This window comes from Pseudochaenichthys georgianus, chromosome 22 (genome assembly GCF_902827115.2).
Source record: "Pseudochaenichthys georgianus chromosome 22, fPseGeo1.2, whole genome shotgun sequence".
Taxonomy (NCBI): domain Eukaryota; kingdom Metazoa; phylum Chordata; class Actinopteri; order Perciformes; family Channichthyidae; genus Pseudochaenichthys; species Pseudochaenichthys georgianus.
In genome coordinates this window covers 4,641,312-4,669,254 of record NC_047524.1, presented here as the reverse complement: position 1 = coordinate 4,669,254, position 27,943 = coordinate 4,641,312, and the positions used below count along the sequence as shown (strand labels likewise).

The 27,943-nt window shown below is 41.2% G+C and overlaps 1 protein-coding gene across 3 annotated transcripts in view; it reads right to left on the bottom strand.

The window, feature by feature from the left end:
- Positions 1–10,382: 10,382 nt before the first annotated feature.
- The window catches only part of plekhh1 (pleckstrin homology domain containing, family H (with MyTH4 domain) member 1), a 222,185-nt gene continuing 204,624 nt past the window's right edge, over positions 10,383–27,943 (bottom strand). For all 3 annotated transcript variants that reach the window (XM_071207236.1, XM_034111888.1, XM_034111889.1), the window contains 19 exons: positions 27,425–27,561; positions 26,932–27,042; positions 26,615–26,701; positions 26,043–26,204; positions 23,833–23,913; positions 22,992–23,171; positions 22,785–22,896; positions 21,942–22,054; positions 20,591–20,767; positions 20,336–20,433; positions 20,045–20,222; positions 17,835–17,990; positions 17,076–17,173; positions 16,689–16,830; positions 16,439–16,581; positions 15,192–15,321; positions 14,833–14,916; positions 14,147–14,293; positions 10,383–11,948 (listed from right to left, as the gene is read on the bottom strand). In XM_071207236.1, the coding sequence (XP_071063337.1) occupies positions 11,796–11,948; positions 14,147–14,293; positions 14,833–14,916; positions 15,192–15,321; positions 16,439–16,581; positions 16,689–16,830; positions 17,076–17,173; positions 17,835–17,990; positions 20,045–20,222; positions 20,336–20,433; positions 20,591–20,767; positions 21,942–22,054; positions 22,785–22,896; positions 22,992–23,171; positions 23,833–23,913; positions 26,043–26,204; positions 26,615–26,701; positions 26,932–27,042; positions 27,425–27,561 (2,489 nt within the window). In that variant the 3' untranslated portion in view covers positions 10,383–11,795. The remainder of the gene's footprint in view (positions 11,949–14,146; positions 14,294–14,832; positions 14,917–15,191; positions 15,322–16,438; positions 16,582–16,688; positions 16,831–17,075; positions 17,174–17,834; positions 17,991–20,044; positions 20,223–20,335; positions 20,434–20,590; positions 20,768–21,941; positions 22,055–22,784; positions 22,897–22,991; positions 23,172–23,832; positions 23,914–26,042; positions 26,205–26,614; positions 26,702–26,931; positions 27,043–27,424; positions 27,562–27,943) is intronic.

Below are 27,943 nucleotides of genomic sequence, written 5' to 3'. Positions count from 1 at the left end.
TGCATCACATTCACCTCCCATCGCCTCAAGTAATTTTGAAAAGTGTAAATAAACAATGAATAAAACCCCAACTGACACTTTCTAGATCAATATCGTACAAAAAAGTCAATGAGCAGAAAAGCATTTTTTATTAAAGTGTCCGTTTATCTTTTACAGTGGCAACCTTACTCCAATGTTTACTTTGCACATTATTTAATGTAATTCATCAGTTTCTTTTGGGGACTTTTTTCCAATTTGTTTGCAAGGGTCTAAGGTCAGAGGCCGTTAGATGCTGTATGTGTTATTTAATTTCTGATATTGGGCTATATACAAAACATTTGAATGATTAATATAGGAATCTGAATTAGCCAATTAGGTTTACATGTACAAGGAATTAGCTTTGGTGTAAAATGGTGAATGCATAAACACACTAAGAGAAATTAAGATGTAAAATATAGAGCAAATATAGCATTAAAATACGTTTGCAAGAACAATATAAATACAAAAAGGAAATGTAGAATAAATTACACAATGCAAATGACACATTATTGTTTAAAATATATATAAATAATGTAGGTGATATTCAAACAGTGTGCAGGTTATAGCTAACAGTTTACAGTATATCGGTGTAAAAGGGGAGTTAACTTTTCCTGTTTCAGCAAGTTCCACATCAGATGAAACGTGCTTCCGTTAAAACACGAGACTCCACCCACAATCTTTCTTTTGAGAATCACGCAGTGCACCATGTGAACTGTGTCTCTCATAAGGGTTATTTAATTATGGAAGGATATTTTTTTATGAATCTGTTTATTTGTTAGTTTAGAAAATGTCATAGCCCAACATGGTGAAATTGAGAAACGAGTGAGAAGTAGCTAGCAAACAGTATTATTTATTTTTTTAAGAAATTGAACCAGGAACAATCTTTAAATCTGTATATAATGTTGACTTTTTCTTGCCAGATTAACTAAATAATCATTGTTAAAATCACTATGGTAAATAAACTAATCAATGATTTATAATGAGGCTGTGGTCAGCTCGACTTCAGCCCAATCCTTTTAGAGCCAATCGTGCAGGAGCTAATTCAGTTGTTGACCCAGAAGATGGATTGTGTCCCTTTTGAGAAAAGAGTGTAAATAATGCAAAGCAACAACTAGTGTCAACATGCAATGTATACAACATTGATAGACAATAGAGATCTGATAGCACGTGTTAAACAAAATGAGAAATGACACGCGTCTGACTTATCTGACTGCTATTCACCCTTGAATAAAATGTCTATAAATGGCTCCCAGTGTCGGCAGGTCTGCATAAGCTGCAGGCCTCCTAACATAAACCACATATCACGGTCTCCCTTCTCAACCCATGTTATGTAATGTGAATATTATGTTTTACATTGCTGATACTGATACTCAATGTTGTGTTGGATCAGACAGGAAGGAAGCATGAATGTCACCTTATAGATTTACAGATTGTCTATACAAGTATAAATCACACCTTTACACAAAGCACTCTTCTCTACATACACATATCACATCACTCACTTGTTATGTAACAGAGATGTTTCAGTCGATTTTTGAGTTGTTTATAGTTAACAGTAGAAAGGAATTGAATAAAGGGATAAGTAAAGAGGTCCTTCACCTGCAATAAGGCATTTAAGACAGATTTTATTTAAGAGCTTTAACATGATCATGTTGGCAAATCAGTCCTAAGATTATAAAGACATCATGCCATCACTAAGTCAATTATTATAGTCAATCTCCAGAAATGTAATTGATATGAAATAATGTAATTGTTTTAATTTTCAAATAAAAATGCCAAATCTACTGACCCTTGTCTCTCACAGAAAGTGTTTCTGTTTAACTGAAGAGACTCAAACTGCAGGGACTATATTGTCCATATTGAAGTCAGGTCCAGCCCAGATACTTAAAGCACATTTCAAAGAACACGTCGACCAAAGAACTTTACAAAGAAAATTAATATGACACATTCATTATACAAACACAGACATTATAAAGAAAATGAAAAGTTAAATAAAAAAGCAGAAAATCGTGAAAATATATAAATAGAAAGATATAAATAAAACAATGAAAAAAATTGAATAAAAAATAAAACACTAGTTTTGGTCATAAGTCTTCATGGTGATAGTTCGAGGCTAAAGAGAAGAAATAGAAATAGAAAATCATAACACTGTTGTGTCTCGTCAAATGTGTTAGTTTGTTTATGTATTTTGTCTGTCATTTCCTGTTTTATTTTGTATTTACCTCTTGTCTTTCATTTCAGGCCCTGTTTCTTCCTCCCCTTGTGTGTTTTCCCACCATCATCAGTGTCTGCCCCGCCCCTGATTGTTTCCACCTGTTTCCACCTGTTCCCACTCACCTCATGTTTAAATAGTCCTGTCTCCCCCTGTCCTGTGTCAGTTCGTCTTGTTTGTTTCCCTGGATGGTCGTGCCAGGCTTCAGCCAAGAGAGGATCGTTTCCAGTCTAGTCAGGTTTTGTTATTTTTTGCAGACTTAAAGGTGGGGTAGGTAAGTTTCAGAAACCGGCTCGAGATACACTTTTTGTTATATTCCATGGAATGCTCTTAACATCCCGATAGCAATGAATATCTGAAGTGCTTTGACAAAAAATCCATAAAAAAAATTTCATCCGTAGAAGCCGTAATACTGTAAAAAGTACAACAGGACGGCCTACCTGCCTGTCAGCCTTCCATCGGGGCACAAACTTATCTCGTGCCCTCATTGGTCATGTGCGCGTTCGTGTGTGTTGGAGGAGGGGCTCTGTAAGGAAGTGGCAGATTTTCTCCGGTTGTGTAATTTCAAATTCTAGCGATCTCGAGCCGGTTTCTCAAATGTACCTACCCCACCTTTAAATTAATCTTAAATTCTCTTTTTGTTACGCTTTTTGTTTAATCCAGTACCTACTCTGTTAAGAGGGATTTTCTGTTTGCTTGAAATTAAAAGGACATTTTTTGCTACATTCAAGACTGTCTGGGTCGTGCATTTGGGTTCTCCAGATGCACGACCTTAATTCTACTATACTTAATTGTGTTAAAAGTGACTCCTACAAAGTTGGTAATGTTGTGAAAAGTGACACAGTGGGAATCACAGCTAAAGAGGTTTATCGAGCAATTGCACAGCTAGCTGATAACAAAGCATGCGGCTCTGACCGAATCACTGCAGAGCACCTTCAACTGGCAAGCCCGAAGGTTGCAGTTCTTCTTGCCATTTGTTTTACCGGCCTCATGACTCATGGTATGTTGCCAGACTCCATGTTGACTGTTACCTTGGTGCCTGTCATTAAGGACAGAGCGGGCAAGGTAGGGAGCTTGGATAACTAGACCAATTGCTCTAGCCAGTGTGTTATCCAAAGTCCTGGAAAGAATTTGGTTAGATAGACTATGTTCTTATTTATGTACCTCAGATAACCAGTTTGGCTTCGAGGCTAAGCATGGTACTGAGCTATGCATCTATGCTTTGAAGGAAATGGTAGAAACATATAGAAGACAGAATTCCACTGTTCTGATTGGTTCATTGATGCCTCTAAGGCTTTTGACCGAGTTAACATCATAAACTGTTTTTAAAATTGAGACAAAGAGGTGTGCCTAACAGTATAATTAGGATCCTGGCTTATTGGTATGCCAACCAGAGCATGCGGATCAAATGGGGGAATGCAGTCTCGGCACCATTTGGTGTTGGTAATGGAGTCCGCCAGGGGGGGCTCCTCTCACCGAGCCTTTTTAATATCTATATGGATGATCTATCGGATGATTTAAGTGTCTGTAAAACAGGGTGTGTGATTGTAAACCATCTTATGTATGCCGATGATCTGGCAATTGTTTCTCCTAGCAACACATCCTCACTACCAGGTCGGCCAAGGGGGGGGCCTTAGCGTCAATTTTCAGCTTTCCGGGATGTCCATGTGCTTCTATGGACGCTCATGGAAGCACGGCATTCGTTTGTGTCGACTGCCCTTAAAGGCAATGTGAGCGTCCATTCTCATTGGATAGCGGAGAATTGTACACCCGGAAGTAAGTACTCCTCTTACTGACGATTGATTTTACAGTGATATCTGCACTACTCATCGACTAAAAAACACCAGATTATCCTTGTTAATTACACAACATTGATTGGTTTAAATTGTGTGCAATGCTTTTGTATTTTTCCCCTTCGATTCGGAGAAACAAATCTTTTTTCGGAGTAAAGGATGGCAGAAGACACTACACTACCCAGAATCCCCAGCTATCATTTCTCCCTGCAGAAAAAGAAAACATGGCCGAACTTCGTTTTATTCTGGGTGTAAAATGCCTATTTTAAAGTTAGTTTGGCCATTAAAATGCGTTTTGATGTCATTTGATGCGAGAAATATGAGTTGTTATTTCAGATTATGTGTGCAGTGGATGTACATGATCTTTAGTTTGCTAGTTATTACGAAGATTACTTCAGGAAATTGCGTCCAACGTTTTCATTGTTACCAAGGTGGTTGCTAGGGACGCTGCTATCAATATTATTTCTGTTATGTTGTGTAACTGTTTAATGGTGTTATCTTTATTGCTACCCCCTTCCCCGTCAATGTATAGTGTTGGTCCACAGCGCAAACATATTAGTTTAACAAAATCCGCATCTAAAGATAGCCTACGTTATTTTCCCCTGTGCAATTCCAGTCTCACATGTCAGAGCACATCGTCATTAACAAATACCGGAAACAGACCGAAAACATTTTTAAAAAATAAAATAATACCTTATTCCGAGTGTGCTTGCTTTTCTCTTTGAAAGTCATCACATAACGGCATTGTAATACACGGTTCGGCTGCATTAAATATTACATATCTGCCGTAGTTCTGTATTTATAGCCCTGATGAGAAGACAAACATGAGGAACTGAAAACGTGACGTGGATCATAAATATATCAGCCATTAAACAACATCTTACATTTCTTTTCACACAATACGTCTCCTTGCCGTATCAACACTAATTCGGCTCACTTTTATATTTGATCCAATTGGTAGATAGGCTGTATTTACACCATAAAGGTGCACAGATGATATAAAGAGACACCTGGTGGTTAAAGCATGTTATTGAATTTCATTATTAGATATTAATAGGATCCCTATAAAGTATATTCATTACTCGTTATTCTCTACTAATAGTTAATTAAAGACTGTATATAATGACTATTTTGCACATCCCGTTCAAGATTTCAAGATGTTCTAAGGTTTATTGACATATCATATAGGCCTACACAACTATGGTGTAGTTCTGCACTGAATGAAAAACTTGGGTTGCAGGTTCCTCAACAGTGCATTACAAGACATTATCAATATGTGTGCATACCTCCAGCAATGTTAACTATGTTGAAGCACTTATTTTAACTGATATTATACATAATGTATTATACTCTTATGATGTATGCAGATATTTCATCTCCGGCCTTGTCAGGTATTGAACAATCAATAAATAAAGAACACAGAATTGTTAAATATAAAACACAGAATTTGTGTGATTATACTAAATGATTTTCAAATAAACACCACTGCATATTTAACTGTTACACATGCTGATGTAATGCAAATGTTCCAACTTGGGATCAATAAAGTATATCTTATCTTAAGCTGATCGATGGCTACTGCCATATTTGCAAAATGTGCCTCTGAACCTTGACAAGTGCATGTTTCAGGCTTATCAATTAATGTAATGTAATGTTATCAATTAACAACAGGAGGGGTCACAAACATAAGTCCAGCTGTTAAATAAAGCTCTTCTGACCTTAGCTGGCGTGTGGGTATATATATTAATACTGCCCATTATGGGCACCAGCAATTTTCACCCATTTATTAATTATATGTTTTAAATGTGAATGTTTCCTGTCCCCTAAACCTCCAGGGATGTACACAGTTTAATACTGGCAACTTCTTATTATGGGAAATACGAAAACGTCTTTTAAAACTACAACTCCCAGTAGAGACGTGCCATAGAGAACATGTTGCGAAACAGAATAGCCAGCATGTGTAGTTCTGGGTACGGGGTGGGGGAGGGGGGGGACGCGGTGGACCCGTTCAAATCCAGTTTTGAACAGTCTGCCGTGGTTCCATCCCATTTCAAGTGCTGTTCGAGGCTCGGTAACCCTCGGAGCACACTCTCCAATCACAGAGCTTGAGGACTATCACGGGGTTTGTCAAACAGAGCACATGGTGTAGTCCAAACGATAGCTGGGGATTCTGGGTAGTGTAGTGTCTTGATTGCCTTTAAGGGCAGTTGACACAAACGAATGCCGTGCTTCCATGAGCGTCCATAGAAGCACATGGACATCCCGGAAAGCTGAAAATTGACGCTAAGGCCCCCCCCCCTTGCGTTGAAAATGGACGCTAAGGCCCCCCCCCCTTGCGTTGAAAATGGACGCTAAGGCCCCCCCCCCTTGCGTTGGAAAAAGCCGGCAGGGGACTTGACATAACGTCAACATAGGCCGACCTGGGAGTGAGGATGTGTTGCTCCTAGCAGTGCTGGTTTTCAACAGTTGCTAAATGTTTGTTCTGATTACGGAGTCAAATTTGACGTTAAATACAATGCTAAGAAGAGCGCTGTAATGATCTGCAGAGCAACAGGGGATAAGAACAACATACCGGTCAGGACAGGTGCTGTCTGTTTGCTGTAGCACTAAGTACCTGCTGTCTGTTTGCTGTAACACTAAGTACCTGCTGTCTGTTTGCTGTAACACTAGTATCTGGGACACATCGTCACAGATGAAATGGCTGATGATGATGATGACATGTATAGACAGCGGCGTGTCTTATATACACAAGCCAACATGTTGGCTAGAAAATTCTCTTGGTGTTCAGATGAGGTTAAGGTGAACCTCTTGAGAGCTTATTGCACTCCTCTCTCTACTGCCCCCTTGTGGGTCAAGTATAAGAAGGCGAGCCTCCGGAAGCTCCAGGTTGCATATAATGACTGTTTGCTATACTGCTTAGAAAACCAAGGTGGTGAAGTGCAAGTGAAATGTTCTGTAATGCACGAGGCAACACGTTCCATGCTCTTTTGAGAACTCTGATGTACAAGTTCATCTGTCGATTGAATGTTTCTCATTATGCTGCTTTCAAATCCGTGTTTCAGTGCTGTACGATACCAGTCACCTCTGTGGAAACATTGAACTGCCTTTTTTTAATTTATATTTGAGTGTTGTATGTTTTGTAATAATGGACCAAGAGTCTATTTAAATAAAGATGATGATGATGAAAGGTCGTGACAAACACAAGGCTTTTCATGATTTAAAATACGTTTTAAAAGTTCTCGCATACATCCCTTGTCTAATAAATAAAATCATGCCGCTTTCTTAATTCATAAAACCTGCATTATGTCCATCTGTCCAGCAACACTGGCATATTTTACATTAAATTAAATTTGATTTAGACTCTTACAAAACGTGTGGCCTCAGCCATAATGCACCATGGAAAAATTATTTTCTTTTTTGATGAGCAATGAAAGCAAGCAGACATTCAGCAGTGAGGCTTATAACAAGCATTTCATTTTGTGTCAGAGCTGCTTTGGAACAACAAGAGCTCAGACGAGCTATAAAACGTGAGATTTACTGCATATATTTGGCAGGAAAATGCCATTACCACTTTGACCCCCTCGGATAAGAAAAAGCAGAACAGCTTCCACAGCAAGAAAAAAACCTGGACTGCAGTAAAATAGCAGAGTGGAGGCTGAGCAACACAGGGTTTATGGAAGTGTTGGATGAGAGCGTTTTTAGTAACATAGAAACAGTGTTGTTCTTTTCCAAGAGAGTCGTGCGTTTCTGATTAGATTATACTTTAGTATCAGAATGAGTTTATTGAGGGACAGACAAAGAGTGCTTTCTTAAGAATTTCAAGTGTTGACGTGCCTTACAAATGCTTTTTGTTGTTTCTGAAAAGCATGCTCACCCCCCCGAAATAATAACAGCACAATGATCAGTTTTACTTTTACCAAATAAAAACACTTTGTCAAGTTTGAGTTTTCATTGCTTCATTTGGAACATCAGCAAGGATAAGTATTTAAGGCGAAAACAAAGGAAACAGACTTTAACACAATATTACAATCGCTGAGGAAAAAAGGTTGAGGACTCTTTATGTTCCTGCTAAAGTGAAGAACGACTGGCTTCATACAGGAGTAAAATATAATGATTCATAACATCAAAACACTTCAGAACAAAGGCGCTGGATGCACATTTTTAAACGACAGTTAAAGACACATCGTTTTAAATGAGCTTCTTATTAGCAACACATTACTTTTAAATGGTCTTTTTATATTGTTTTATTTAACATGTTTTGACCTCTAAACAATTATTATTTATTTTACGATTGTATTAGCAAGATTCCCTTTTAAGTTGGTGTTTTAATCATTTGACCTTTATTCATCGTATTAACTATTTTATTTGTATTATTATTGTCTTATTTGGGTTTTGTTTGTATTGTTTTATTTAATAGGTATTTTTATTTATTGATTTTGTCTTCCTTTATTTTACCGAGAGGGATCACCATTTTATTTTGTATTATTATACCTTTTACTGCTGTGTCTCTTAAAGTGTTAAACTGTTGTATCGTGTTTTTAGTTTTTTGCTGCATGTAAAACTGGTTGTGTTTTTAAGTTGATGCGTGCCTGATGCATCACATCAGTCCAGTTCTGAAGTCTGTATACTGGCTTCCTGTCTACCAAAGAATAGATTTGAAAGTACTATTGCTGGTTTTTACGGAACAAATTATATTAATTAACGATCTCCTGCAAAAGTATGAACCATCCAGGAGTCTCAGGTCCTCTGGGACGGGTCTGCTCTCTGTTACAACGTTACATTACACTTCACTTGTTAGACGCTTTTATCCAAAGCGACTTACAGACTCAATACTGTGGACAATCACCACAGGAGCACTTTGGGGTGAAGTGTCTTGCCTCAGACATGCTGACTGCAGTGGGGTTTGAACCTGTGACCCCATGATCCGAACTCAAACGCACACCCCACTGCGCCACACGCCTTACAGGAGTCGGGACTGAACATGGAGAAGCAGTTTTTAGTTTTCATGCCCCGACCATCTGGAACTCCCTGAATCCTGCAGGTCCGCTGCAACTGTTAATACTTTTAAATCCAGATTAAAAACGTATATTTTTGACGCAGCCTTTGGATGAGTTGTTCAAATTCAAACTGCAGTATGGCTTTTATCCATGTATTTCATACCTGTTGGGTTTATTTGATTATCTTTGCTTTTTAAATGCCTGTTTTTAATAATGTGCATCCACTGTGTTTATTCTTAAATGTCTTATTTTATTTTGCAAAGCACTTTGGGTGGCCGTGCTGAAAGGTGCTGTATAAATAAACTTTCCTTGCCTTCTTGAAGCACGTTGAGCTGCACCTGATGCATGAAAAGTGCTATACAGATTATTATTATTTAACATGTTATAAAATACAAATATACTCTATTCAGTGCTTCTCAAAGTGTGGTCCGCGGACCACTGGTGGTCCATGAGCGCCCCCTAGTGGTCCGTGAGTATATTGGTAACATTTCACATTTGAAATAAATACATTTATTTAAGTTTTTCTCGTACTCGCGGGAATACCTCCGCAATGGAGCGAGGTTAAGTTTAACTTTTGATTGCATGATGTAGCCCAGATAAACACCTTCATCACACATGTGGTCACGTGTTTGTACCATTTTCAGGCGATTTGTAAAGGTGTACATTTGTTAGGTGGTCCGCGAGTGTTTTTTTATTGGCTAAGTGGTCCTTGGTATGAAAAAGTTTGAGAAACACTGCTCTATATACATACACTTTATATAATATACAATATATACATACAGTAAAGTATACATTATACTGATTATGCAGTATTAATGATTTTAAACTAACTTTAATTAAAAATGTCAAAATTAAATACAATTTGTCATGCTCAACAGTGGAACATAGTTTATTTTATTGAACAATAATTTAAATATTAAATGACATTTTGCATTAGTTAACTTCTGAATCACAGAATGGTATTATTTGAAACAGATAAATAACCATGATATTGATTTAAATAAAGCCTGTCTAACATGTGAGGTGTCAATAGGCGCTTTCACACCGGAGTACTTTTCCCAGTAACGTTTATATATACAAACTATGGTGGCAGTATACGCCGTGAAGTTGTCTTCTGTCAGTAAACCCAAAGCAGAAGAAGAAGTGAAGTCAGCGGCTTCATTTGCCTAATCTCCCTTAGTATTGCAAAGTACTTGGTGTGAAAGCGCCTAATGGCTCTGTACTGTAGGTGAAGGTATACTGAAGATCCCTTTCAGTTGTAATGTGTTTATGTATGCACTTTCCTTCCACACTGAAGTAAAAAACATGTTCAATTAAGACACAAGTACAAGCAGGGTAAAATACCTAAATGAAAACAATCAATCATATTGTACCGTTTATTTTTTTCCCACACACTCAGACATAAAGACACCATCTTTCAAACATTGTGACACATCGCAGTACAGACAGTCACAAACATACTCTGCTCTTAAATTACTCGACATAAAGGAAGCTGAACCTTTCCCAAAATATTCATGTGACAAAAACATGTGTACCCTACTAAGCAAAAGCCAAAAACATGTTTGAAATAAAAATAAATAACTAATATGGACATGAGCAAGAAAGTGGTTTGATCCAAAACAGTTCAAGTCATTCAAATAATTTGGTAGCTCTATTATTTTATGTATTTGTTTTCTCCTTTTGTGTTGATTATTAAAACGCTGAGGGACCTGATTATGAATATGCTGTATGTGTAATGAGAGGACCGTCAGAGAAGTAACACACACACAGGTTTCATTAAACTCACAGTACGTCACTGTGTGCCTCAGTCACATTATTATAGTACTGCAGCAGCAGCAGCAGATCACACACTTTACTGTTGCTTGGACTGCTCCGGGCTACATATTAGGTTTTGGTTCAAAACAAATGATAATAGGATTAAAAAAAGGTGTCTTACATTTTCTTTGTGGGGTTTTTAGTCGACTTTATAAGCAAATAGTCGTTTTATTGATTAGTTTACCTACGGAAAATAATCTGTAACTATTCAAACAATTGATTTATCGTTTAAGTGTTTTTTTTAGTTAAACAAATAAAGCGATTGTAGCAGCTCAAATGCTAATATTCGGAAAGATTAAAATTCATATCTTTGGTTTTCAGAAAAACACAATATTTGAACACATTTCAGATTCTTTACAGACCAAATAATGAATCGATGAGTTGAGACAAAAATCAGATTAGTCCATCATTCAAATATGTTTGTTTAATGTCTTACTTTAATTCATATTAGATACGGTTTGTATCAAATTAAGATGCTAAAAAGTGTCATACTGTATGACATATCAATCCCTTTCTGAATGCACAGTACCTCCTGAATGATTTCAACTCTGGTTCATCGTCAAGTATGAGTTAATAATCCTGGTACAGCGACACGGTGACACAGAACACAAGCAGCTCTCAGCTCATGACAGGAAGAGCCTGAAAGCACCACTGTCAAAGTAAGGGCGACTAACAGATCACACTGCGGGTGGAAAGCTGTCCTCCAAGCCGCTTCGGTATTATTCCAACAAGGAATTCAAACCGTACATCTAAATAAAGCAGAGTTGAAACACTCTTTTGTTGTAGAAATAAATAGTCTAACAAGACTTTTTCAGACATTTCTAAATCTTTATCAAAAAAGGAAAGAATAATCTCCTAGAACTTGTTCTGTAAAAACTCTGACATGAAACCCGATGCACTTAACTAAAGGTAATGTTGCCGAGCCTCCCTGTAGTTTAACAGTCTTGCTGTTTGCATATTTCACAGTAGTGTGGGGCCCTTGGTGGTGTAGTTCATGGCGGGGAAGTGGCGGCTGTCTACGTCCCAGTGGCCGAGGGGCTGCTGGGCGGCCGACGGGGGGCCGGGGGTCCAGTGGTTGATGTAGCTGGCCATGAGCAGAGTGAGCTCCAGAATCTGAGAGCGGAGCACAAACAGCTCGGATTAATGGATTTAACATTACGAGATGATGTTTCGTTGGATCGCAGGGAGCCGGAGGGCCCAGCGTGGAAACCTAAATAACCTGAGACATCAAACTGTCGTGCGATCAAGCGTGGCGTCACTCTCATTAGCTTTTCCCACCGCTGTAACATGAGCTCCGCTGAGATCCTGCACCTTAACGACAGACATGACCTGCTAGCGCTCCACAGGTGAGTATGAGTTAGTCTCCCTTATCTTCACAGATCCTTTACACGACTTCAACGACTTCAACATTTCATACATCGACCCACGCTCCTTCACGCCTCAGCGCTAATGGTTTACTTCAGTGGCCCTTAACCTCGTTCCTCTGCAGTCTCATCGGATGAACTCAAGCCCCCCTCCATCAACACGTCATTCAAACTGGATGCCATTCAACACCATCAACCATGGCAAAGTGGATAATGTTATACTATTTTTACATTCAAATTGTTTAGTGTTTAGGTTTGTCTAGGTGAGATCTGTACCACTAGGGGCAGAAGCTAATGGTTTCAACTGTTTATCTATCACTTTAACCAACTATTTCAAATGTGTATCCATTACTGGAGCTAACTATTTCAACAACCTATCAATAACTACATGCAACATATTTCAACTCTTTATCCATTACATTTAGATAGATCTTCTTCATTTAGCCCATTCATACTGTATATCCGTCACTGATAGCTATCATTTAAACTTGTATCTATTACTTTTGATAAAGTCAACCTTTTAAAAAATATTTTTGAGCAAATAATTTTTTATCAATTTCTTAGCCAACTATTTAAACACTTAGCCAACCATTTCAACTCTTATACATTACCTTAAGCTAAATATTTCAATTGTTTATGAGTATCTTTTATCTAATTATTAAACTATTTATCCTTTCAGTTAAAGTGGACCTATCATGCTATATTTGAAACATATATTGTAGGGATAAATATAAAGTATATAAATATAGTTTTTTTTTCAAAATGCCAAACAGATTCTGCATTTTAGCCATGCCTCATTTCGCTCCATTTGCTCTTTCCAGCCCTGTTTTTGCAGGGGGCTGATTCTGTGAGCTGCAGCTGACCACGCCCCCCTTCAGGAGAGGGGAGTTGGCAGTTGCTTTGGCGTTAGGGCAGGGATATCTAGATACTTTCCAAGGTTTGACATAATGAATTGTGTTACTTTTAAAGCAAGCAACGATGTTTTCAAATCTGTACTCAAAAAGCTCCTCAAAAACACTATCGAAGCAGTTCCTGCCGTTGCTACGTTAGTTCAAACAGTAACAACGGACTATTTTTCTTAGCGGATGCATGTAAATTTAAATCAATACATACAACTATTTTCTAAATCCATAAAAGCATTTCAATTAATATTGGGAGTCGTTACTTTGTTGAGAATGTGGCCATGTAATGAGCGGGATAATGTGCAGCGACGCGGTCATTATGGGGAAAAGAACCCCGACATACTGATTAGGAGCCCGACGCGATGCGGAGGGATCTAGATCGGCATGAAGGTGTTATTTATTTATTTATATTATCCCTTACATATGATTATAAAGAGTCATTATTCATTTGTTTTAAAGCAGGAGGCGCAAACGCTTGCCTCGGGGAGGGAGAAAAAGAGCCACGGCGGAGAATAAACAGAAGGGCAACCATGGCAACCATGCAAGGGAAGTCTTCTTCGCTGCTTCTGTGGCAGACTACAGCGCCACTTACAGGCCTGGCATATGTACTACAGCGTCTCCAGCGCTTTCGAGCGGCAATGGCCGGGCGTGGCCCAACCTCTCATTCCCCTGATAGGTGGAGAGTTGGCCAATAGCCGTAGCACCACCGTCCTGACGTCAGGACAGTGTTCAAATCTGGATCAGTCTGTATCAGATCCGTTGCAGCCCCTTTTTTTAGAGATTTGGGTATGGAGGAAAAGAGAGAGGATTGTGTTTTCTGACACTTGGTGAGTTCCCTGGAACACCGGGGACACATATTCATGTATAGACGTACAAAAGTGCATCTTGCATGATAGGTCCCCTTTAAGCTAACTATGTCAGCCCTGTGAATACCTTTTAATTTAACTGCTGAGATCATCTTTATAAAAGGGACAAGCTCTCGTGCAGAGGCTAAGCAGACATCGATCATTCTGAAGGTACGTGCAGATGTCCTCCTGATGCTTACCTTTGGTTTGGCCATCACAAAGACCAGCTTCTCCACGCTCTTCTTCCCGACTCCAGGCTCCCTCTGCTGGCTCGTGACCACCATGAAATCGTCACGGAAACCTCCGAATGTGATCACAGCCTGGTAGGAGTATGTGATCAGCGTGTGCTGAAGAGTGGACACATGGCCAGTGTTAAATGAGCAGGGATACTAAACAGGGAGCACGTTCGAAATGTTATGGCTGATCCCAAAATAGAGCGTGGATTTCTTTTGGGAAATTGTTTTGGATTTCTGCCTTTTTTTAAGGGCTAACTCAGCGTGAAGGAGCGTGGCATAGAGTTCAGTGTTGGGTTTTTTCCCTCTGATTTTAACGAAGGTGCATGAGCCAGCTGCCGACCAAACATGAAATGGATCTGCATGGCCTGCTGCAAATGACAGAGCGTTAATGTTGTTAACATGTTCAAACTGCTGTTTTTTAGGGTAACATGTTTTAAATCAGAAGCCGGGGATTTTATCTTCCTGTGGATTTGTGGTGTCTGAACCACCACAGAATAAAAAACCTCCAGACCGGTCGGCCACAAAGCTCTTGTGACCCGGCCAGCTGAGTTATAAAGACAAGTTTTCCTTCTTAGCTGAACTGAAACAAATGTAAACTCTAAAGTGTTTCACGTAACAACACAGGACGGAGATAGTGTTGATATAGTCACCATTGTGTAGTCCAGCACACACAGTCCGTCTTCATTGACTGCCAGCCACACCTGGCTCTGCTCGACAGGAGAGGGGGGGACCGGCTGTGGACAGGGAAACAAAGAGAGCACATGTGACCAATCCATGGTGGTAAACCCTACAGCTTCATCTCTAGAGCCTCTTCAAGGTCTCACACTGGTCCAACCTGTGCTGGAAACCTTGTGGGTAGCTGTGTTAGGGGTCAAGAGAAGTGAGAGGTGAATTTCTGACTTTTTTTGGAGAGTCAGATTTCAAACGAAAGTAACAGACAAACGCCTGCATTAAGACAAACGTGACATTAAAGAATAAACAAGAAGATAAGTCTATTTTAGTTTCTTACCTTGGCGCTGAAGAGTTTGGCTCCAAAAAGGGGCCACTTCCGAGCCACAGTTAGATATATTCTCACACACTCAGGTGCACTGCACCCACGTAGCATGGACCACTTAGTGGCCAGACGTTCAGTCAGATCTCTGAAAGGACAAAAATAATATGTTGATTTTTTTTACATTACATGTCGCTTGTTAGACGCTTTTATCCAAAGCGACTTACATACTCAACACTGTGGACAATCCCCACAGGAGCAATTTGGGGTGAAGTGTCTTGCCCAGGGACACAACGACATGCTGACTGCAGTGGGGTTTGAACCTGATCCGAACACATTACATTGCATTTTTTGCACCAACGCACAACCCACTGCACCACATGCCTTTTAAAGATGAATGTTTGCTTTATTGAATAAAACAGTGGACGATAAATAAGGCAGAGAGAGAGGATGATATTCAGCAGAGGGCCGTGAGTTGGTTTTAAACCCAGGCGCTGCTGCAAAGCCTCAATACATGAAGCTCCTCCCGAACCAGCTCAGCTACCATGATACCAAGTAGAGCAGTGTTTCTCAAACTTTTTCATACCAAGGACCACTTAACCAATAAAAAAACACTCGCGGACCACCTAACTCCACAAATATCCCAAAACACATAGTTTTTTACAAATCGCCTGAAAATGCTACAAACAAGTGGCCACACGTGTGATGAAGGTGTTTATCTGGGCTATATCATGCAATTGAAAGTGAAACTTAAGCTCGCTCCATTGCGGAGATATTCCGGCGAGAGTGCGGAAAACTTACATTTATTTATTTATTTCAAATGTGAAAAGTTACCAATATACGAACGGACCACTAGGGGGCACTCACGGACCACCAGTGGACCACACTTTGAGAAGCACTGAAGTAGAGGGATATTTGATTAGGTTTCAATCTTATTTGTAGCAATCGCGAGCATCCAGCAGCTTGAGTTCATTTGAGTTTGATTAATTTGTGAAAAGATGAAATCGAGCACAGAACACATAGTGAAATGTAGACCCTGTCTCCAACCCATCATGGTATTAAGAGCAGTGTTGGGGTCTAGTGCTAAACTCACGCACCCCTTCAAAAGTTTGTATTAATGTCCTCACGACAAAATGCCACCGCTATATTCCTCAGACTTTTGTCGCAAGAGGATATTGCAAAATACATCAAACAAACCTTTATCAGGAGGACATTTGGTTCCAGACACAAAACCAACATTATTATTTCAGCAGTGTTTGTTTTACCTGAGCTGCTCTGAGCTGCAGTCCTGTTTGTAGCGTTTGGGGTAGAATCGCTCCAAGGCCTGCAGGAGGACCAGCTGGGACTTGGGCTGAGGACACGCGGCAGGAGAGGAGGCAGCGGGTTTCTCCAGGTCACTGTGCTCAACCTGGAGGGAGACAAATCAGAAAGATATTTTAACACAAAGAAAATTCCGTATGCATTCCAAGGGTTTCATAGAAGTCTTTATAGTCCCTCGACATGTTGCTTACAGACCTGTGCCATGAGGGCGGCCACCTCCAGAGCCAGCTCTTTGTTCACAGGGAAGTGGCCTTGCTGCACTTCATCGTTCACCTGGTACGCCAGCAGGAGGCGCTCTCGCTCCGTCTCTCCTTTCACCTGACCTCTGAAACACAACCTGTGCATGCGCAAAGGAAGACAACATGTCAAGAAGCGTGTCTTCCTGGAAGAGGCTGAAATGATACACTCTTCACTTCATTGAAAAGTTAAGGAAACTAATCCCAACATTTCAAATGAATCAAAAGGCAGAACACATCTCACATCAGCATCTTTTGTTTGCCTTTTATTTAGACAAATGAGTGTTAATAATAAAAGATGCCGAGGTATTGTGTTTTAACAAGACGACGCAAAATGAAATCCTACCTGCTTTTATATGTGAGACGCACAATCCGTGTCCCCTCGTTTTTCCCAGGATGCAACTCCTTCAGGGCCTGCTCCCACTTTGATATGACATCACAGATCTGGCCAAATGGAAACAAGTCATACTCCAGTCAGACAGTGACATCACTATGTAACACTAACGCTTCTATTGGCTAGCGCTCCAACACAATGTACGTGTTAGGCTACGGGGCGGGACATCTTTAAGAGGTTGACCAATCACAACAGAGCCGGCCAGCTAACCAATCAGAGCAGACTGGGCTCTGGTTTCAGACAGAGGGTGAAAAGAGGCAGTATGAGACAAATAAAGAGCTTTTTGAACATTAAAGCATGGAGAGGCACAACATACTGATATCAGCCTGAAAAGGAGCTTAATAAGGCCCCTTTAAAGTCTGAGTATTGAAGTTGCAGCCATTAAAAACACGAGTAAATAATGTAGATTACTGTAAAAGTTGCACAATGGTGTTACAGTCTCTATTGTGTGCTGGCCTGGTCTCTTTGGGCTGGTTCAACACAATGGAATAGTTTTAGTAACCAGAATGAAAATGAAGTGAAAGCACCACTTTTATTGTGATTGAGTGGAATTAAATTACAGTGTGAGGCTTTGGTATGCTGCAGTTTACCAATGGTTTGGACAGCCTTCATTTGTGAAAATAGTTTTTAAAATCCCTCTGTTGTTCCTCTACAATGTTAAGAAACATGAGACGGATGATGGAAGCCCTGCTCAGTGCGCCTCAGTGATACCTTGGCAGACGGCAGCAGGCAGTGCTCCAGGTCCTTCCCCGATGGATCGTCAGTGAGGAGAGCAAAGCCCGACAGCTGAGGCTTCCTCACACAGATCCTCTGGTTCAGCGTGTGGAGGAACTCTTCCACTGTGGTGGAGCCGTCGAAACCCACCACCTACATGAGAGAGAAAGACATGTCTGATTGATGAGATGAACCAGAGCCAGACTCAATGTTCCTGCAAGTGCAGCAGTGGATTAGACTTGCGGATGTCTTGTTTACTGCAGCTGTAAGAAGGAGTTGAGACGCCATGAGAGTTGTGTTGTTTCAGGTACTGGTGAGACGATAAAATATGATCCAGGACATCCAGGCTCAGTAATCGATCCATGAGTTTGGAGCCAAGGCACTTATGCGTCAGGACTTTGTCAACTCTGTAAAAGTTACTATGACAGGAGGAATGATTTTATTGTCTGATTCCCAGGTGACGTTGCATTCCAGCAAAACCGTTTTGTTGCAGGACATAAAAATAAACATCTGCTACATTCGAGCCCTTTTCGAACAAGTTCACATTAAGCCCATCAATGCCAGGGAAACGTTCTGTGTTTTTGTTTTGGCGCCTGGGGCAAGTTCTCCTGCACTAGCCCATTTGTACCTGAAGGTGAGCTTGTTACATCGACCACACCCCCTCTAGATTGTTCTCTTCAAACTTTACCGTGCAATTTTCTATAATCGGATCATTCCTCTGAACCCCAAGTTTCTTTTTCATCTTGAGCATCGCTCTAGATCAGTGGTTCTCAAATGGGGGTATGCGGACCCCTAGGGGTACGTTGGAGTACTGCAGGGGGTACGTGAGATTTATTTTATGTTAATGAAAAAAACAACATAAGTAATGCATTTAAACAAACTACTAATAGTACATGAACTACTTTATTTAAAGGTTTACAGAAACTCTGGATAATAAAATGTGGAAAGTAAACGGGGTGCTCTCTTTTCCTCTCCCTCTCCTGACAGCCCGTCAGTCTCGTGCAGCTCGCTGAACCTGTAATAAGTGACCCGACAGTAAAGAATACATATATTTATATCTAGTTTAGCTAGCTCCAGAGTACATAAACTAGTTAAGTGTGTTAGGCCTAACTCAGAGTATTTAATTTTGCTCCACTCAACGGTCCGTCACAGCGGGCGGAGCTGTGATCATGCAGAGCTGCGTGTTCTCCGTCAGCAGCAGCTGATCTGATCTCTCTCTCGCGTCCGGTTAGACTTCACTCGCGTTTATGTCCAAATCTATCAGATCTAGCTAGTTCTAGCTAATGATATGACTGCCTGCTTATCAAAGGACCTAAACAATAAGCGTTGCTTGGCAACGGCGTGTGGCCGCAAAGTATAGCGCAGCATTTTGCATATGTTTATATGAGGGGTCAAAATCCCATGCTAATAAAGTGCTCATATTTCTTTCTCTTCATTCCCCACGCCCCAAAATAAATAAATAAATATACCAATTTTAGGAAAAGTAATAACTGCAGTTGCCTCCCTGTCAGAATGACAAAGGTCCTCAGTGAAGCTCAAGCCCATGTTTCACTACGTTGTACAACTTATTAAAAAGATCAGTTCAATGCAACTAATGTCGTCTTAGTGTTATTGCTTGATGTTAAAATTGGTTTGCCATGAATTTAGTGATGGATTTTAAACATTTTAAATGTAGCATTTAAGTGTTTCTCAGTTACAATGTTGTTGTTTTAATAAATCAGACACTGATGGTGCAGCGCTGTGCTGTACCTCTTTATATAGGCTTTTTTTCCCTAACCATTGTTTTTGCGCTGATCAGGGGGTACGTGGCTGAATCTTTTTTTCAAAGGGGGAACATTATTGAAAAAAGTTTGAGAACCACTGCTCAGATAACTGATGCTGTGTCTCGATGGTCAATCCTACACGGTAATGTCTCTCACTACCAGAGGGGGGAGACAAATATACCAAACTCCAGCCTTTAATATGGTAGTACCATCAACATGCGTTCACATCTGCAGGTATAACATGACGCTGTTACTTGTAGGATAAGATACACATCAATCCTCTCCCTTAAGGATATCTGCTGTCCAAAGTGCGTGAGTTGAAGGGATATTAGACGAGGTGATTTGCTTCTGAAGAATAGAAAATGTAAGTGGTGTCTTTAAGATATAAACAAGAAAAAAAGACAAGGTAGCTACAACTTTGGTAAGACATGTGTTGTGCTTTACCTGGTAGGTGTTGTTCATGAAGTGCACTGGGATGCTGAACGGCAGTGAGTGGTGGTAGGGGTTTCTCAGCAGGATGGAGACGATCTCCATTCGGGAAGGTTTGGCCTCCCTCTCTCCGTTCTGCAGTGTCCGCTCCACAGACCTCTGACAGTACACGGCATACTTCCCCACCTCACTCCTGTGGGGGGGGAAAGGGGATAGAGATGTAAACAATCCAATAAAAACTGCCGCACAGCTGATTTGTTGTTGTTTTTTTACTTTGAAGGGTCAGCTACAGGCTTTAGACCTTACTTTGGGTCGGCGTTGCGCTGCAGGTACTGTTTCAGGTACCACAGGAAATGTTGCTGAGGCAGGAACAGAGCCACACACAGAGACAACAGCTGCCAGCACTGCAGGGGGACATGGGGAAAAGAGACCATTTGTAATATACAGGATCTTTTGAAACCTTTTCAGCACTCTGCTTCGTATTCTGAGTTAACAAGCCCAGTATGGTCATATTATTTTAATTAAAAGTTAAAATACATCAAAATCAACCCGCAGGCTGACCTGTGTGAGGGAGTAGTTGTGAGGTGTCCGGCGGTTGGTCTGCTTGATCAGCTGGCAGTAAATTTCATTCTGCAGCTCGGGGTGGGTCAGGCACACTTGCAAAGCATTCTGGGCCAGCGAGGTGTGGTAGTCGACTGAAGGAGACTCAGCCAGGACGTTGATGAAGAGCTGACAGGACTGCAGGGATGAAAATACTTGTTAATATTTTACATCTGACACCAACTTCCAGAGCACTAACTGTTTAGTCCTAATTATTAAAATATATACTGTTGAGTAATTAATTCAACATTCTGTTTTATTTCATTTGATTTTACATTAAGATAGTCATCACTAATTTCTGCATTTAACTTGCATTATTGTGCCACTTTATATATGACAATAAAACCTTAGAATCTGTTTTGAATCTACCAGCAGGGGGAGGCAAGTACACACCGGAGACTAAGGCAAGGCAAGGCAAGTTTATTTATACAGCACTTTTCAACACAAGGCAATTCAAAGTGCTTTACGAAAAACGAAAGACATTAAGAAAATGGCATTAGAGTTTGCATCTTAAAATAACCCTAACCCTAAAACTCCAGGTGATGATAAACCAACAAAACACATGAGGTCAGTATGAGCCCTAATGTGTATGTCATTATTATTTGTCTTTATCCAGTGGGACAGTTGAAGACAAAAGAACCAACTCGTCAGATTCATGAATACTTCAAAGTCCCTAGACTTGAAAAGTGTGTCACTCCCATTCACGGTGTCTCTTTGTGTGTGTTGGGTCTGTTTTTAAGGCTGGCTGGTCAAAGAGAGAGCCGATCCATTCAACTTTCCGTCCCATAGTGGAGCGTCTGCAGTGGGGGTGGGGGGGAGGGGCTTCTGGGTGGGCGCACTGAGGGCCACAGAGTTGAAAAAAGAGGAAAAGGATCTAGCATCTCTCCTACAAGGTCCCTGTTCTGCTCTGATCTTACTTCTCCTCCCCCGTCCTGTAGCTTCCATTTCCATATCTGCCACTCTGAGGACCCTGACCCCCCATGTCTCCTCTTTAAAGGGTTGCCTTTCACACTGCCTGTCAACCGGAGGACCGGTTAGCCTCAATCAGAGCAGATAATCAAGACCATTATCTCTCTTCCACACTTTTAATGAGCTGGGGCCCTCGTCCTCAAGCCTTTGATCGGCTTTCGAGGCGGGAGGGAGGAGAGGAAGAGGGTCATAGAGCGCATCCGGGAGAAGAGGGGGTGGATGATGCCTTGCGCAGACTCTCGCAGAAGAGGAGAGAGAGAGGGATTCGGAGAAAGGTATGAAAGGAAATGGAATAGCAAGAGAGAGACAGAAGGAGGGGGGGGGGAGAGGTGGAGAGACAGACCTTGAATAGCTTGAGAGCTTCAGTCTGCAGAGCTTCAGAGGGCAGAGTGCTGAGAGGCGAGCGCAGACCCTCCTTACAGAAGCTCAAGGCCTCGCTCTTCCACAAGGAGGATTCTGGGAAAAGAAGGAGAAGCACACACACATTGAGAAGCACACACACACACACACACAGGCACAGACAAACACAAAGATTGAGTTTCAAAGCCGCAATGACTCGGGACAGCTGAAAATCTCAAATTCACACACACTGCGCTGCCGTCGTAAACACAGTCTGCAGCGTGGATTAAGACCGCCACACGGAGCGGATCAAAATAACACGGAGCATGCTACTGACGGCATTTGACTCCACTTATAGAGAGAGCGTAAAGCCTTTCAGTCGACTACACATCTACTGTGTGTGAGGGGTATACATATCTCCAGTGCTGACTATGATATGCAGTGTTCAAATGTGATGACATGTGTTTATGTACTCTAGTCTGTACCAACAGTTATACATTACTTTTAATGTCACTTTTAGTTCAGCGTCAAAGCTACAACTGAGGACGCCGAGGTCGTGCTATCATGTATTTTTTGTGTGAAGTTGTAGCTTTTAAAGATGGAGAATTAAAACACACAACTGGTGGTTATTTCACAGGATGATTTAAGATGTTTCAAACCTGATTTACTTATACTTTATTGCTTAAAGGCAAACTAAATAAGTACAGCTAGGTTTTAATATCGGTGCATATTAATCACTTTACTTGAGGGCGTGTAAATATGGTTTGACCAGTTACTTAGTAATATGATAGAGCAAAGTAGCTTCTCATTGCTTATACATTAATATACATGACATATGAATTCTCACCTGGGTCTCCCTCTGCATCGAGGAGTTTACCGATCAGCTGCTCGTACTCTGTTCCCACTTTAAAGTTTGCACAGCTGCCGGCAGCCACTGTCAGGTGATACAGCCATGTGTCCTGAGTGGGGAAACAAAGCATGACGTCATTAATCAACCCCATGCCCGAGGATGCTCACATCTCCCTATATCTTCATGACATCAATGCAACATCACCTTCTCCTGCTTGGTGCCGATGAGCAGGTATGTAGGACTCTGGTCTCGGGGTTGGACCACTAAGGTGCAGTGTGAGGAGAGGAATCCTCGATTGCCGGATTCATAGTCCTCGTCCGAGTCACAGGAGCGATCCACTTCCTGTACGGAGGCGGAGCGTATCTGCAGCTGACCCAGAGGCAACTGAGAGGAACAAAGTCAACAGGGAATTAAAGTAGTGGGAACTAAGATAAAACAAACAATAATAATAATAATAATAATGGGTTCCATTTATAAAGCACTTCATATTTGAATTCAAATCCCGAAGTGCTACAAGTAGTGAGCATGAACAGTATAAATAAACATTACACAACACGGTAGAATTAATAAAAAAGCAATACAAATAAATAAAAAATAAATAAAAGGGTGATAAAAAGGTCTAGGCAAAGGCGTGGAAGTAAAGGAACAAGCTCAATCACAATCAGAAATGCTGTTATCCAACAATCTTTACATTGTTTCAGCAAAGATTTAGGCCAGATATATAAACACAGAGGTAAGCAAACATTCACATCAAAATGGGTTCACATTAATTATATTAGCAATGAGGAGCAGTGATAAAAGTAAAAGTACTGTGTTAGCAGTAAAAATAGTTACACTGACATAATAACACCTTATTTCTCTTGTATAAGCAAAGGCTGTAACCACCAGTCCTCTATTGTGAAAAACCTATTATTCTGTGCAGATCAAGAAAAACACCAACAAGTATTTATTTACAAAATCTTTTCTGAGGAAGGTTTTCAAATAGTAAAAAAAAAAGATAAAATGAAAAGCAAGCGTGGCATGTTATGAGAAAGGAGTTATATACCTTGTCTTCCTGATTACGATAGTAGTAGAAGGACTTTCCAACCAAAGAACACCACACCAGCTTAGAGTGTCCGTGTTTGACCTGAGACAAGAAATCAGTGTGAGAAAAGTATCAGACAAAAAGCCCCAACTCTACCCGGCCGATTTTCCAAACAGAAGCAAAAGCATGACTCGTGTTTCTATAGTTTTGTATGCTTTGAAACTCAGACAAAAGACTTTAGAAAAGCTAGACAGATGTTAGTCCACATCTGATCAGCAGATGTCCCCGGAGCGTCCAGTAAAGTATGTGAGACAGCTAACTTCATATCCACACTCGCACACCTTCCCTGTAGTGTGTTGTATAGGTTTGTGTGCATGTATACGGTCTGCAAAGGCTCCGATCCCTGTGTTCCCTCCAGAGAGAGTTTTCTCTTTGACCTAAGACTTTCATCGTCATAACTACACTGTAGCGACGTATGACTAATAAAAGCCTTGCACCTTGAACATCTCCCCCCCTGCCTGAAAAACCTCCATTGGACACCTTTCTTTACCTCCATAACAAAGTGACATCACTATGTTATGGAGGTAAACCTATTGGCTAGCACTCCAAAACATTGTACGTGTTGGACATCTCTAAGCGGTTGACCAATCAGAGCAGACTGGGCTCTGGTTTCAGACAGAGGGTGAAAAGAGGTGCTGCAGCACAGGCAGTATGAGACAAATGAAGAGCTTTTTGAACATCAAAGCATGGAGACATGTCCCAGTAGAGACACTACAAACTGATATGATTTTGAAAATGAGCATAATTGAGTTCCTTCAACCAGGAATGCAGCTTCTGGTGATCATGGAACATCACTTCCAGCAACAGTCCTCTTTCAGAGAGTTTAAGAAATGTGAATGTCGTCACTTGTGGATGCCGTGGACCCGGAGCCAGCTGTGACCTCAGAGGGTCAGCAGCGCTGAGAGGCCTGTCTGGACGGAGATCACGTCATGAGCAGCAGATCAAAGACCACTCTCAGGAAGGGGTTTGGGGTTTGGTGAGAGGCTGTCAGTCATCCGTCAGAGACCCATCACTCACACCCGTCAGATGTTTAAGTGTCTTAAGTTAACCAACAGACGGGAGGATAAGGGAAGGCAGGGAGCAGAGGAGGGAGGGAGGGAGGGGAGGAGGTCTCAAGCATTCCAGCAGCTCAGGCCTAACAACCGTGTCCCAACGTGAAGGAGGTTTTCAAGAATCTGCTTCGAGTGCTCCGTCAAACCCTCCCCACCCCGACGACAGGCACTGCTATATCTGTCTGAAAGAGACGTTAGGGCTGAAAATGAGTTCTTTCCGCCATCCTCTTCAGCTGGCTAATCTATACCTCATGCAATGGAAGTGAATATCAGTAAGGATTATTCATGCAGGGGTGTCAAACTCAATTTCATTGCGGGCCACATCAGAATTATGGTTGCACTCAAAGGGCCGGTTGTGACTTTAAGACTATATAAAAATATAATAAATAATGTATTATATGACATTATTGCCTCTGCATTGGATTATTATCGGATAGGGTAATAACTTCATAATTAACTACGTCTGAAAGCAGAAGTCTAGGGCAAGTCTCTTCAGTGAGCATGTCACAAAACAAGATGCATTGTGGGACATGTAGTTTATGGGCAACGTGCTCCTGTAAAGCGGCATGTAACCGTATAATAAACGTATTATTCTTTGCATGCGGGCCACATTAAATGAAGTCGTGGGCCGGATTCGGCCCCCGGGCCTTGAGTTTGACACCCCTGACCTAGAGTAACAGACCAGCTAAAAACCAAGTAAAGTTAAATACATTATTTCAGTAAAAACTGTGAAACAAGTGACTTTTTAGGGAAACATTATTGCAGCAAGTCTGAATTTAAGTGTTTTCAAATGCTATAAAAACTTGAGCTATAAAAATCAGTTTTTCAATTAGCAGAATTGTTTTTGTTTATAATCTATTCATCGATAAAGTAATTTTTTAAGCAAACTTCTCAAAGGAATATTTAATTTAGGACTTTTTTGTACTAACTTTCATACAAATATTTTATATTTACATCTAGACTACTCCCACAACGACACAGTCGTAATGCTAAGCTAAGCTCATTGTCTGTCGTTACACATTGAGCTTTTAGACAGTCGATGTATTTATCTGATCATCTCATGCTCGGAGAAAAGCACTTACTGTCTGCAATACCAACGTTTCAGGGTCTCTAACTGACCTTTGTGAGCCAGCCCCTCACAGTGGGCCTGGCGGTGGTGGTCTCCACGGTAACGGGGCTGCTGGCCTGGACTCTGAGGATGTTCTGCAGCACCCGGATCCACTCCTCCAGGATGTTGGGAGAGTCGGCGGTCAGATAGAAGGTCTTCTTCTCTGTGATCAGCTGAGTGGACGGAAAAAGGGAGAAATATGGGGGAAATGCTTCAGCCGAGCCCGAGACTGAGATAGTTTCATCGCGTCAGAGGAGACGAGAATCAGCATCCAGGGAAACATTCCAGACCAACGCTACACCTGATGTCATTTTAAGCTGCTCCTCTGGTATGCAGCAGTAAAGCTCCACTGTGATGCAGCGCTATAATAAGAGTGCTGGGTGTGTGAAGCGGTGTGTGTCCACTTACAACTCATGCCGACATCGTATACATCGTAAATCTATAAAAACTACTATTGTAATTCTTTACATAACCTGTAGCAGGCTGCAGCGTAATTCATACCCTCCGTCTTAAAGTGTTCTTACACAACTCCAAGAACTGTTTGGATAGTCTTCTCCTGATGTAAGGTTTGTTTTCCACTTACTTGAAATGTCTGGGCTCCTTCTCCCCGGACTATACTGCAGGACGAGTTCAGCTCGATCTGACCCTGAGGTTTCCTGATCACGTCACTCTAAAGACACACACATACACACACATACACAAGAAACTTAACTTCTGTCCACAATGATTTGTATGAATCCAATCACAAAGTTTGTAATAACAGTGATGTATTTCAGCTGCAGCCGACGTACACGCACACACACACACACACACACACACAACATGCTGAAATATTCGTGCAATGTTTTTCTGTGCAGACAGCACACCCCTAGAAGGAAGCAGCAGCCGGCTCACACTCACAGGAGATTTGTAGTAGAGGATCTCTCCGTTCCTCAGGATGAACCAGCGGCGCTTCCAGGCCTTCACCTGACTGCCCATCTTCAGCAGGTACCCCGACTTCTCCAGCATCTCCTGCACACACACACACACACACACACACACACACACACACACACACACACACACACACACACACACACACACACACACACACACACACACACACACACACACACACACACACACACACACACACACACACACACACACACACACACACACACACACACACACACACACACACACACACACACACACACACACACACACACACACACACACACACACACACACACACACACACACACACACACACACACACACACACACACACACACACAGACAGCTCAGAGGTCATTCAAACACACCCGACTGACGGATCTGCCGAACTAAAATTGTTTGCTGGTCATTATTTATATAGATTCAAAGGCTTTATTTTTCACATGCAACTCACAGGCCCGGTGCTCTCGCAGGAGTAGGAGGAGGTCCGCTGCACTTTGTGTTCTGGTTCAGAGTAGTCGCTGTCCAGGGAGTATGCATCTGGAGGAATGGCATAATCGCTCTCGGAGCTGATGGAGGACATGGACACACCTAAGAAAACAGGACACATTGCGTATGGAAAGGTACAAAAAGTTAAAAAAGCAAACGAGGGATAAAAACACAGAAAATAAATTATACATTTCTTGATTCAGAGCCAGCGGGGAGCAGTAGGTTGGAGACGGAAGTTTCCCAAATGGGAAATCCAGACTGTGAAGTCACTTTGAGATATCATCAGTACGTGATGCTCAATGCATTGAGTTGTGAATGTCTCTTGTCTGCTTTCCCTTCTTCTAATTCAGCTAGTGATTTCAAATGTATCTTGGTACTTTCTGTCCTTCCCATGCAGATTCTTCAAACTGCATACCATGCTGGTGAACGGACACAATTCTGTCTATTCTGTGTTGGTTATCTCTCTGTTTGAATACAAAATAAT